The following is a 13,793-nucleotide window of genomic DNA, read 5'->3' as shown; positions in this document are numbered from 1 at the left end:
AATTTAAGTCTTATATCAAGTCTTACATTAAGTAATGACAAACACTGAAAAAAAATTTATTTGACAGTGAAGATGATTATGATATTGGTGCTAATTCCATATCAGAATATGAAAAACTGTATGTTTGAAGTCCACAGAGGCCCTTCTTTATTTAAAACCATATATGAGTATCTGTGACTGAAGTTTAAGGGTTTGTGACTGAGGACACAATGCTAAGAATCAAAATTAAATAGGCTGATACCATGACAGACATAGAGCAGCTCTGTATATTATGAAGATTTTAGGTTGATCTGTTTACTGGAACATTTGTTGTATGAATATATTGGTGTATTTAGTAGCAAACAATTAGATGAATAGGCAGGATTTTTAACTAGATGAGTTTAAGTACAGAGAAGCTGTACTTGCATAAACAGAACAAATGCACCAAAGATAAATAAGGTGCAATGTCTGCAGTATTAACATCTTACAAAATTACAAACATACCCTGAGAGATTGTCTTCTAATTTGGTTGAACAGAAAGGTATAAAAAGTTTTATTTTCTCTTTACTATTTTTTGCCTTTGGTTAGCAGAATTTCAAGTCCCATGCACAGTATTAAAAAATTAACACTAATTAGGTGCTAATACTATCGGGTGCAGGCCTTCTTCTCATACACAGCAAATTGCAGTCAAAACAGCCAGGTTCAAAGGGTTGAAATCAGCAGCATGAAGTCCAGCTGGAGGCCAGGCACTAGTGATGTACTCCAGGCATCAGTACTGGAGCCAGTCTGTTTAATCTCTTCATTAATGACCTGGATGATGGGACAGAGTGCACCCTCAGTAAGTTTACACACCACACAAAACTGGGAGGAGTGTTTGATACACCAGGTGGTTCTGCTGCCATTCAGAAGGACATTGAAAGGATGGAGAAATGGGCAGAGGACCTTTGTGAAGCCCAGCAAAGGGAAATGCCAAGTCTTGTACCTGGGGAGGAATAACTCTCCATATACCAGAATATGTTAGGGGCTAGATTGCTGGTAAGTAGCTTAGCAGGGAAGGCCCTGTGGGTCCTAATGCACAAGAAGTTGAACATGTACCAGCAATGTGCCCTTGTGGCAAAGAAAACCAGCAGCATCCCGGGCTGCATTAGGACATGCATTGCCACCAGGTTGAGGGAAGTGATCCTTCCCCTCTGCGTAGCACTGGTGAGACCACATCTGGAGTGCTGTGTTCAGGTCTGGTTCCGCAGTACCAGAGATGCATGAATATACTGAAGCAAGTCCAGTGAAGGGCAAATAAGATGACTGTTTGGAGCATCTGTCATGTGAGCAAAGCCTAAGAGAGCGGGAACTGTTCAGACTACAGAAAAGAAGACTCAGGGTGAGCTGGATCTTATCCATGTGTACAAATACCTGATCGGAGGTTGTAAAGAAGATAAAGCCAGACTCTTCTCAATCATATCCAGTGACAAAACGAGAGGCAACGGGCACAAATTTTGATACAGAAAATTGCACTTGAACATAAGGAGGAACTTTTTTACTGTGAAAGTGAATGAACACTGGAAGAAGTTGCCCAGTGGTTGTAGAGTCTTCATCCTTTGAGATACTCAAAACTGAACTGGGAATGGTCCTGAGTAACCTGGGATGGATGACCCTGCTTTGACAAGGGGATCATGCATTGGACTAGATCTGCAAAGGTTCCATCCAACTCAACTATTCTGTGATATTAAAAAAATATCAAAAATGTACACTTCAAACAGAAATGAAAGGAATTTTGAACTACTATGCAATTCTAAACCGAGTGTTTAAGGTGAGCACCCAAAACTAAATTCGACCAATAAAATACAGACCTTAACATACGGAAGTTAAATTCTCACATGCGTACAGTGTCTCAAATAAGCTGTCTCTACAAATTCTGTCCCTTGAAAGTAAAAACTTTGATAACATGAACAAGGCAAGAAAAAGACTTTCCTTTATTGCAGGCCATCAGATAATACATTGCTCGACAAACTTCTTTTTGCTCACACTAGAAGACATCATTGATTCTCATTTAAAAATACTGATTACAAATACCTGAAAATAACTGTACTGTACTGATTTTGATGGAAGAAATGAGGAATAAGACAATGTACTGTAATAAAAGACTTACTTACTCATCTGAGTGACAGTTATACAAATAAAATGAGGAGATAACTTAGAATGTAAGAGTATACTTCTGAACAAGGGTTTATTTGAGCTAAAATTTACATTTACAGATGCAAATCACTATCTTTTTCTTTAAAAAAGTGCTGCATAGCTTGATTTTGTTCTAAACCCAGAGAAGTGTTCATGCTTATATTAATTACTTATAATATTACATTTCAGCACAGCACTGACACCCAATTGTCATGTCTGAGCATTGTTTTTAACCAGATTTGTTTGGGGTGAAAAGAATATAGATTCCTTAAATAATAAAACTGCAAAAAGAAAAGCTGACTAGAATGTTCTTGGCTCTCATAATAAAAATATCAAAGTAATTTGTCATTCTTTGGAAACTGTACTTTTAAGGTACAAGGTAGTGATAACTGTGCTACTGTAAGATTTTTCATGTTTGGTTTGTTCAAATAGATTTTTTCCACTAGGGATAAAAGAGGTGAATGTTCCCTTCAACTTAAAACCTGCCTAATATCTGGGGATATATCTACAGAAGGATGTACACTGAAGGAGGGACATATTTCAGAGGTCATAGGCAGTTTCCAGAAACTGAAAAATCTTTGCAGAATATCTGAACAAAAAAAATTATACACTTTTAAGTGAAAATCTCTTTTAAAGTCACAGATGCGGAGTTAGTATGATTAAACCAGTTACATGCAGGTACTGTGTTCAGTCTAAATAATTCATTTTCTTTAAGTAGTGAATTAGGTGCAATAATACACTCTGAGTATATAGAGTCCTAATGAACACTTAAGGGGATATTTATTCTGTGAATAGCACAGACTTTTTTTTGTAAAAAACATACCTGTAAAAACAAATGACTAGGAAGCACATTGTCAAACGAAGGGCTAAGGTAGACTGGCTCTATCATTCTTATGCCCATCCCACTGAAAAACATGGAACAATTTATTTCAACTACTCAGATTTATAATTTTTAACACTATTCAATTTAAATCATTATGCTTATATAAACAAACTGAAGCAAAATTTTACAAAAATGAAAGCATAAAAGCATTCATAAATAAAATAAACACTTTACAATTTTGTAATGTGATAGTCTTTAAAATGACACATTATGTTGGATAAACTATAAGAAAATATGCTGCATTATAAATTGGAACTATCTATATAATTTGCAAAAAGTAAATTAATCTGTTTTGTACATGTGGCAAGCTGATATCTAATCAAAGCCTCAATAACATAAACCAATGCATAAACATATGTTTTAATATGATTTAAATATGTTAATTTTGGTCTATAACTCCTTTTTGGCTAGTCATATTTGCAACAGGCACTGGAGTATAATTTTCTACTTAGTTCTTCCTTCATTTTTATAAAATGTCTCAGATTCTTGTTGAATAACTGAAAAACATTCATTTAAACCCTTAAGGAACACCAATTTGCCTGCAAAGCAACTGTTTAAATTTAGGAGCAACCCAAATTTTAAATAGGAATGAGGTTCATTTAATTGTAATCTGTAATACATTTTATTAGGGTAAGACAATTGTAAAACAAGAAAATGAACAACACAGAAAAATAATACTGAACTTGAAAAATATACCATAAATTACTGAAGATAAGAAGAATTAGTAACTTTTTGCATATGCTTTGCAGAGCTGCATGATAAAGATGGATACAAAAAAGCAAACTTGCAGACTCCATATTTAGTGTCACATACTATCATTCCATGTCATCAACTTAATAGGAATATGCTACTCCTACCTCTACTATACTCAAGCTGTAATACATCAGAAATCCTCTAACAATGTCATCCTTTTTACTAAATCTTTTGTAGTTTATTCTGATTATGTAAAGTTTCAGTCATTAATTTGATATAATGCTGTTTATACATTGCTTCTGTACATGTTTTAGATGAGAGGAAAAGGAACAAACCATAAGCTTTGGCAATAAAATAGAAGAGCAAGTAACCTTGAATTAGTTAACTACCCTGGCAAATGGTGTTACATTTTTTGAAGATATCTGACCTAACGAACCTAACCTTCAACTCTAAAAATGTTCTTAGGCGATAGGAAGGAGGGCAACGCTGCATTTCAGCCAAATAGCAAGGTAGTAGAACAATTTACCAAAATGGAATTTTGCCAAAGTACATTTGTCACTTCTGTTTTTATTATGTTAATAAAGTTAGATGTTAGTTAAAACTTTTTTTGAGAAACCATTTTTTTACTACTCCTTTCAGTAAACTGGTATGTGGAACCCATTCCGCAACTAAATGTTGAAATGGTAATACTTACTGTAGGACTTTAACCATAATTAAGATTCCCTTGCACAAGCAGCCACACATACGAACATACTTAGCTGTGAAGTTATAGGAGACAGCAGGAGGCATAATCCTATTAGATTGCCAAACGCTAAAACTTCCCAAAAGATGCTGAAAATTTCTGTGTCTTAAGACCTGTCAATATAGGTCTTAAACAAAGCCATCATGTGGCTTCTTAGATGGTACAGAACATTTCAAAACACCTTGCCATCTCCTCCCTTCCCTTTCCAAAGTTGTAGGTGTAAATTCCAGTTACCATGGACTTACTTCAGTGGGCCATTTGAACTGAAGATTTCATTGCGATTCAGTTCAGAAATCCCATTTCCAAGGAAAACTTTGATTCCTCCAAATTCTTTGGCTCCTCTTTTACACTTCCCTTCAATATCAGAATACACTGAGACCAAATCTCCAGCTTTCAAAACTGTTCAAAGAGGAAGAGAAATTTTGACATTAATCTTATACTTGACAAGACAATAGTGACCAAATACTTTGGGACTTTAAGTAGACTACTTACTCCAGCTCTTGTATCACAGCAAAAATTAGACTTCCTGTAATCTACACAAGAGACTCATTGGTTTTAGGTTTAAAAGTATATGTGGTGAATGATGGTTACCAACTAGCTAGATTTTGAGAGACTCTCAGTTACAAATCAGACTCTGTTTTCTTTCTTTGTAAGAGGCTAGACAAATCTCTGTTTATTCTATCACCACATAGTCCCTCATGAGTTTTGAGTCCACTCTTTGGGATTTCATCCTCTGTGTGCACTGTAGGCACACAAGTATATTAAACCACAGTGGTTCACATTTAGAGCAATTACTCTACTCAGACAGTAATACTAAATTTCCCTAATGACCTTTGAAAGCTTGGTAGAACATAGCTGATGAAAAGCTGCTTAAACTCTAACTGTTGTTTTGATACAAGTAGTAATGTATTTCTCAGTGGAGACAATTTCTCAGATGCACCTCTCTTCCTACCTCTAACACAACTGCTGTTCTGAATAATCCTCTAAAAGAGCTTGCCTCTTCAATTCAGTTATGTACATAAGTGTACACCAAACTCTAGAAACATGTAGTCCTAGTGACTTGAACTATCTTTCTGAACTGGAACCAAAATAGATGGGAAATAGGGTTGGTTTAGGTGATTCTATAGAATAGTAAGAGAGCTTGTTTTATGTACAGCCTGGCTGAAAATATACTTAAAAATAAAAGCAACCACTGACAGCAATAAACCATTTTCCAAAGTGGCATTTCCAAGGTAGCTGACTGGCTGGAGCAGCCATAAGATGCAAGAGATAAGATAGTACAGCTTCCCAGAAATTCTGAGAGTTGTGTTTAAGAATCTTTCTTTTACTTATTTTCAAGGGGCCTTCCTAAAATGGAAAAATGCCCTGGTATTCTTAAATGGAATATTTGTTAAGTATCTACTAAACATTTCACTTTTAGCTATCTTCTTATAAAATGTGATCCAAAACATTTTATTATCTACTTAATCTTCACATAACTAAAACTTTCAGCTATTTAACTCTTCCATCCAGCATATTTGTCAATGATTTTTTGCAGTATTCAAAAGCAAGGGGTTTTTATTTTACTCCTCACTAACAATTATCTTTTCAAAATTTGTTACTGCTACAGCTTAAGCTTTTTTATCATTTGGGTGCCTACACTGGCATTCCCCTAAATCAAACCTAAAACTTAGATATTGATTAGTTAAATTAAACTCAAAGCAGCTTCAACAGCTGCTACAGCAATACACTTATTTCCTTATCAAGTCCTAGATTGAAAAACATTCCTGCTCTGTGAAACAGACTTAAGCATATGCTTAAAACTAAGCACTTATTAAAGGTTTTTCCTGAATAGGAATGAAGTGGATGGAAAATATTTTTCTGACTGTTTAATAGTAAGAACCATAACAACTAGAAGATATCAGCACAATAGAATAATGAGGTGAATCATCTAAAATTGTATCGGTTTCACATAAAGTTGACCTTCAAAGGCAAAATAAATAGCATTGCTTCAATAGGCTATTGAACACTAAGCAATCAGATTATATGTAGGAGATTTTTTTTTAATCTTGTCTCTCAGGCATAGAAAGACAGAAAAATACATATTTCCATTTCTTAAGAACCTGAGCCATTAAAATTGAAGATTTTTCTCATCAATAGATCTAAATCTCTCATACACATACAATATCAAATGAATTGCCAAAAGATAAAAAAAAATACATTTTTCTAGATCTGGAATTTAGAATCCTATGGGATCATAAAGTCAAGTGCCTTGGTGAGCACATAAGGACGTCTTGAAATAATGGCAATTAATCAACATACATCCAATACCACCTAGATATGTCTGCTGCAATCCTTTTTCCTTTGCCAAGAGTGGAACGTGACAAACTTCTCTAAGTTTATTTTACTGAAGATGGTTATTAAAAGCTACCATAGTTGCTATTAAAGAAAAAAAAATCTAAAAATCCACGTTTCACTTTAGATATGTTGCTTAAAATATTTTCAAATGAAAATAAGAAGAAACTAGAACCTTTGAGAACTAATAATTCAGCTAGGAATTGCGTAATAAAAAAGGAAGTTAAATAGCCCAAATGAGAAATTATTATACATAATTTGTTATTAGTTTTGCACAACAGTGGTGAAAATTTCAAACAAAAGCCAGATAAACTTAAAGTATGTATTTACTACATACTACAACTATAAGATTCATTTCAGCTGTGAATAGAACAAAAAATGGCATTCTATTTATTGGAAATTGCCATCAATGGGTGATACACTTTCCCTCTAAAACCTAACTGAGGGTATTTAAAGAACTCTTACATTTTGAGGTAGATATAATTCCTGGGACATATACATGTGCTCCTCGAAGTACTGCATAACCACAGTGGGCTCCAACAATGACTTCAGATGCATGTCTTTTTATACCTTGCCTAAAAATATAAAATATAGTTCAGTTAAAAAAAAATCCTAATAAAAAAAAATTACCCTTCTCCTCTCCCCCTCCCCTCTGTGGTTCATAAATAAACATAAATGTTTTTGTGGCAATACAGTGGAGAAATATTTAACTATCATGTATTAAATTTAAAAGATTCATTTTAGTCTCAGAGGAAGCAAAGGACAGAAACAAAAAAGGAAACCACTCTTCCAGGTAATACAGATTCTGAAACCACTGCTTCAAACGTGATACTGGAATACAAATAAATTATATTAGAATGCAGATCTGTCCCATTTCAGACTAGATGATAGCAAAGTGACTTTTTTGTGTTTAACAGCTGCTATATTCTTCTAAAACAGCAGGAATTCTGAAGAAGGTAATTACATGTACACTTAGAATCACAGAATCAAAGAATCAGTAACATTGGAAGGGACCTCTGGAGATCATCTAGTCCAACCCCCCTACTCAGCACGGTCACCTAGAGCTTATTAGACAGGGTTGCGTCCAGGTGGGCCTTGAAGATCTCCAGAGAAGGAGACTCCACTACCTCTCTGGGCAACCTGGTCCAGTGCTCCGTCACTCTCACAGGGAAGAAATTCCCCCTCACGGTCAGGCGGAACTTCCTGTGCTTCAATTTCTGCCCATTGCCTCTTGTCCTGTCACACGGGACAACTGAAAAGAGTTTGTCCCCGTCCCCCTGACACCCTCCCTTCAGGTACTTGTGCACATTGATAAGATCCCCCCTCAGGCTTCTCTTTCCCAGGCTGAAGAGGCCCAGCTCTCACAGCCGTTCCTCGTAGGGCAGATGCTCCAGCCCTCTGATCATCTTTGTAGCCCTACGCTGGACCCTCTCCAGTAGCTCTATGTCTCTCTTGTCCTGGGGAGCCCAGAACTGGACACAGTACTCGAGATGAAGCCTCCCCAGGGCTGAGGAGAGGGGCAGGATCACCTCCCTCCACCTGATGGCAACACTCTTCCTAATGCAGCCCAGCAGACCATTGGCCTTCCTGGCCACAAGAGCACATTGCTGGCTCATGGTCAACTTGTCATCCACCAGCACTCCCAGGTCCTTCTCTGCAGAGTTGCTCTCCAGAAGGTCAGCCCCCAGCTTGTAGTGGGGCCTAGGGTTATTTCTCCCTAGGTGCAGGACCCTGCACTTGCCCTTGTTGAACCTCATGAGGTTCCTCTCCGCTCAACTATCCAGTCTGTCCAGGTCTCTCTGAATGGCAGCACAGCCCTCTGGTGTATCAGCCACTCCTCCCACCTTGATATCATCAGCAAACTTGCTGAGGAGGCACTCAGTCCCCTCATCCAGGTCGTTGATGAAGAAGTTGAACAGGATGGGACCACTAGCCACAGGCCTCCAACTAGACTCTACACCACTGATGACGACCCTCTGAGCTCTGCCCTTCAGCCAGTTCTCAAGCCACCTCACTGTCCACTCGCCTAACCCACGCTTCCTGAGCTTATCCAGGAGGATGTTATGGGAGACAGTGTCAAAAGCCTTGCTGAAGTCAAGGTACACAACATCCACTGCTCTCCCTTCATCTTCCCAGCCAGTCATTCCATCAGAGAAGGCTCTCAGATTGGTTAAGCAGGATTTCCCCTTGGTGAATCCATGCTGGCTGCTCCTGATCACCTTCTTTTCCTCTGTATGCCTGGAGATGACACCCAGAATGAGCTGTTCCATCACCTTTCCAGGGATGGAGGTGAGGCTGACCAGCCTATAGTTGCCTGGGTCCTCCTTCTTGCCCTTCTTGAAGACTGGAGTGACACTGGCTTTCTTCCAGTCCTCAGGCACCTCTCCAGTTCTCCAGTACCTTTCAAAGAGAGAGCAGCTTGGCAACAACATCCACCAGCTCCCTCAGTACCCGTGGGTGCATCCCAACCGGGCCCATGGATTTGTGGATGTCCTGCCTGCCCAGAAGGTCTCTAATCCTTTCCTCCTCAACCAAAGGAAAGTCTTCTTTTCTCCAGACTTTCTCCCTCACGTCCAGGCTGCAGGATTCATGAGGGCTGCCCTTAGCAGTGAAGACTGAAGTAAAGATGGCATTCAGTAATTCTGCCTTCTCTGTATCCCTTGTCACCAGGGCCCCCGCCCCATTCAGCAGCAGGCCCACATTTTCCCCAGTCCTCCTCTTGCTGCTGATGTATTTGAAGAAGCCCTTCCTGTTGTCCTTAATGTCCCTTGCAAGACTCAATTCCAGCTCAATTCCAGTACATTCTCTGACTGCATTCCTACAATTCTCCTAAGTAACCTGTCCCCTCTTCCACATTCTGTGTACTTTCTTCTTCTGTCTGAATTTGGCCAAGAGCTCCTTGCTCACCCATGCAGATCTCCTGCCCACTTTGCTGGACATCTTACTCATAGGGATGCACTGCTCTTGAGCTTGGAGGAAGTGATGTTTGAATACTAGCCAGCTCTCCTGGACCCCTCTTCCCTCTAAGGCCTTAACCCATGAGATTCCACCAATTAGGTCTCTGAAGAGCCTGAAGTTCGCTCTCCTGAAGTCCAGGGTTGCAATCCTGCTTGTTGCCTTACTTCTTTCCTGCAGGATCCTGAACTCCACCATCTCATGGTCACTGCAGCCAAGGCTGCCCCCAACCTTCACATCTCTAATCAGTCCCTCTCTGTCGGTAAGGACAAAGTGCAGCAGGACACCCTTCCTCGTAGGCTCCTCCACCATTTGTGACAAGAGGTTATCATCAATGCATTGCAGGAGCCTCCTGGACTGCTTGTGCCTTGCTGTGTAGTCCGTCCAGCAGATGTCAGGGTGGTTGAAGTCCCTCATGAGAACCAGGGCCTGTGATCGTGAGGCTACCTCCAGCTGTCTACAGGAGGCCTCATCAACTTTCTCTTCCTGGTCAGGTGGCCTGTAGTAGACACCCACAACAGTGTCCCCCATGTTAGCCTGCCCTTTGATCTTTACCCATAAGCTCTCAACTGCCTCCTCCTTCTTCACCCCTAGGCAGAGCTCAATGCATTCCAGTTGCTCTCTCACATAAAGAGCAACTCCACCACCTCGCCTTCCTGGCCTGTCTCTCCTAAAAAGCACATAGCCATCCACGGCAGCATTCCAGTCATGTGAGCTATCCCACCATGTCTCCGTGACTGCAACAAGATTATGGCCCTGCAATCACACATAGATCTCCAGCTCCTCCTGTTTGTTTCCCCATGCTGCGTGCATTGGTGTACAGGCATTTCAAAGAGGTAGCCATGCCTGCAGGTTTCCCAGAGAGGGTGTACAGGGGTTCCCCATAGCTAGGGGACAACGCACATGCCCAGCTGCCTGCACCCGTTGGAGGACCCCCAACCCAACTTGTGTTTTGTTGTCTACCCTGTCCGTATGACACCCCCCACCACCACCACCTAATTTAAAGCCCTCTTCACTAGGCTGGCCAACCTGTTGGCAAAGGCAAACGTGCCCCACTTGGTGAGGTGAATCCCATCTCTCCCCACCAGTTGTTATCTTCAAACCATGTTCCATAGTCATAGAATCCAAAACCCTGTTGCCAACACCAGCGGCGTAGCCAGTTGTTGATTTGGAAAATCTTCCTACTCCTCCTCCGATGCCTCCCCCTAATCGGCAGGACCGATGAAAATACCACCTGGGCTTCCAGACCCTTGACCACCGTGCCCAAGGCCTTGAAGTCTTCTTTGATTGTTTCTAGTTTGTTCTCTGTATCATTAGCACCACTTACTAAAACACAAAAAGAAAGATATCCCACAAAAATAGAATTAAATGTGAATGATGGAAAAAAAGAAGCAGTAAGTGCTATTTTACCGTGTGGAGCTATACTGCTTGCCAGTCTTGATATAATCATAGTAGACACAGAACGTGAATAGCCTGTAGTCTTCAACATGATACTTTAAATAAGATGCCCATCAGTGAATTCAGTAAAGCAATGAAGAAACTCCAAAGGGACACATACAAAGGCAACTTGAGGGATATCCAAGCATAGCTTAAGAATGAAGAACAACTGGTCATTCTTTAAGAGGTAAACTTGACTCAGGAGTTCCTCTCCACATTACTAATGCCAGTCTCCCTAAAGTTTTGCTGTGGACTTGATTCCAGCAGAAGAAAACACTCCATTAAGCTACCTCATCCTGTTGCTCTATTTACCCCCAAAAATAAGCCTCATTCTTCAGTCTGCCACCTTCCAGGCTTCCCATAGAAAATCTAACTATATTACATTTTCCCTGTTAAAAGTTCATCTCATAAATGAGGAAAGAATTCTCTGTTTTGTGCATCTTTTAAGGACCAAAATTTGACCTGGAGAGGATACAGACTGTCCAATAGGTCTTAATAAACAATTATACTTTAATTATAGTGAGTTACTGACAACTGTTTTAACACTAAATCTGTAAATAAGTCACACGTTGTGGCATTTTAAGACTAAAATGTGAAAATTTCAAACCTGGGTCCAATGACAGGAATTAATAAGATGTCCTGGATTTCTGGGTGCTCAAGAATTGGAACACATAGTCCTTTAAATTGCTGTTAAATTAAAAAAAATAATAATAATTATTAAACAGTATTAACAAATGCTAATGTAAGTACTTAATTATATTGAAAAATATTTTCTATCCATAATTTATAGCTGTATGCTGTATAAAAACTATAGTGACAATAGTTGAGAGAAGTTGGGAAATGCTGTGTCAGGAGATAGTATCTATAATAAATACTGATATAAAAATGCTAAATATTTAATAACATATTAAATACCAAAGCCCCAAAGGAGCTCACTGAGAGAATTCACTACAGAGAGTGCAACAGAGTCCTGAACACCCATATCCCTACCACATGCTTTTCCTTTCTTCTGGAAGAAGGTTGAGTCAAGTTATCATCATGTCACATTAACACCATCAGAAAAGTCAGTGTCTGTGCCAACATTTTGATGTTATTAATAATAAGCCACTGGCTAACTGTATTCTTGTACTGGCTGCTTTACTTAATATGCCAAGTTGTAAAACTATTTTTTTTCTTTTTTTCAACTTAGTTTTGATTGGATACTGAGTGCTGTCACATGTATAATTGAAAAAAATGACAGCTTGGCATTTTAAAACTATTCCTGAACAAGGAATTAGTTTGCATCTGATAAATAAAGATATTTCTAAAACAAAAAAAGCATAATGTTGTTAAGAAGGATTAAACTGCTATGCAGTTTCTTTTTCTAACAATGACAATTAAAAATACAAAAAGTTTATGAAAACCTGTCTTAATTCATTTTTTAGCACAGCATTTTCCTTTAAAGTAAAATATCATACTGCAACATCGATTTCCACAATCAAGTTAAAACTAGCCTAACTCATTACCATCCCAGCCAACCGAATGCTGTCAACTCCCTCTACACCATAGAAACGTCTTGGCTCCTGTCCTGTAATAGCTTCCCGTACACCCACTAGAGCATTAATAATTTACATAGAGAAGAACTGGATCTTCTCAGAGAGAATAACTAGGATAGAGTTTCAAAATAATCTACCTTTTAAATACTACAGCTTTCATATCATCATATAAAGAAATGTTTAAGTAAGAAAAGTAAAAATAAAAAAATCTAAAGATTAAAAATATGTAAATAAATTACAGCTGCAGGGCACCACTCTGGCTCCCATCTCCTTGAACATACAAATTCTCTCAAGCTCCTAAATATAAGCAATGAATATGTGCAATGAAATATAAACTCATTCTCTTTTAATCTTTACTAAAATACATTATAAACACTATGAATATTTTATATTAAAATACAGTTTTAATCTATTTCTGTTGTCTTCTCCAGGCTTATAAAGTCTGTACAGTATTTACTACAGTAGTATCCTAACTAAGGTCTCTACCTTCCACCATAATACAAAGAAAAATAATCATAGAATCACAGACTCATAGATTCATAGAATCAGTAACATTGGAAGGGACCTCCGGAGATCATCTAGTCCAACCCCCCTACTCAGCACGGTCACCTAGAGCATGGTAGACAGGGTTGCGTCCAGGCGGGCCTTGAAGATCTCCAGAGAAGGAGACTCCACTACCTCTTTGGGCAACCTGGTCCAGTGCTCCGTCACTCTCACAGGGAAGAAATTCCCCCTCACGGTCAGGCAGAACTTCCTGTGCTTCAATTTCTGCCCATTGCCTCTTGTCCTGTCACATGGGACAACTGAAAAGAGTTTGTCCCCGTCCCCTTGACACCCTCCCTTCAGGTACTTATACACATTGATAAGATCCCCCCTCAGCCCAGCTCTCGCAGTCATTCCTTGTAGGGCAGATGCTCCAGCCCTCTGATCATCTTTGTAGCCCTACACTGGACCCTCTCCAGTAGCTCTATGTCTCTCTTGTCCTGGGGAGCCCAGAACTGGACGCAGTACTCGAGATGAAGCCTCCCAGGGCTGAGGAGAGGGGCAGGATCACCTCCCTCCA

The 13,793-nt window shown here is 39.2% G+C and overlaps 1 protein-coding gene across 4 annotated transcripts in view; it reads right to left on the bottom strand.

Moving 5' to 3' along the window:
• NSUN6 (NOP2/Sun RNA methyltransferase 6) overlaps nucleotides 1–13,793 on the bottom strand; it is a 29,271-nt gene that overhangs the window by 10,569 nt on the left and 4,909 nt on the right. For all 4 annotated transcript variants that reach the window (XM_062569052.1, XM_062569053.1, XM_062569050.1 and 1 more), the window contains 4 exons: nucleotides 11,803–11,882; nucleotides 7,269–7,378; nucleotides 4,715–4,868; nucleotides 2,975–3,056 (listed from right to left, as the gene is read on the bottom strand). In XM_062569052.1, the coding sequence (XP_062425036.1) occupies nucleotides 2,975–3,056; nucleotides 4,715–4,868; nucleotides 7,269–7,378; nucleotides 11,803–11,882 (426 nt within the window). The remainder of the gene's footprint in view (nucleotides 1–2,974; nucleotides 3,057–4,714; nucleotides 4,869–7,268; nucleotides 7,379–11,802; nucleotides 11,883–13,793) is intronic.

The sequence above is a fragment of the Rhea pennata genome, chromosome 2 (assembly GCF_028389875.1).
Source record: "Rhea pennata isolate bPtePen1 chromosome 2, bPtePen1.pri, whole genome shotgun sequence".
Taxonomy (NCBI): domain Eukaryota; kingdom Metazoa; phylum Chordata; class Aves; order Rheiformes; family Rheidae; genus Rhea; species Rhea pennata.
Note: the sequence above shows the minus strand (reverse complement) of the source record. Positions and strands in the feature narration are given on the sequence as shown.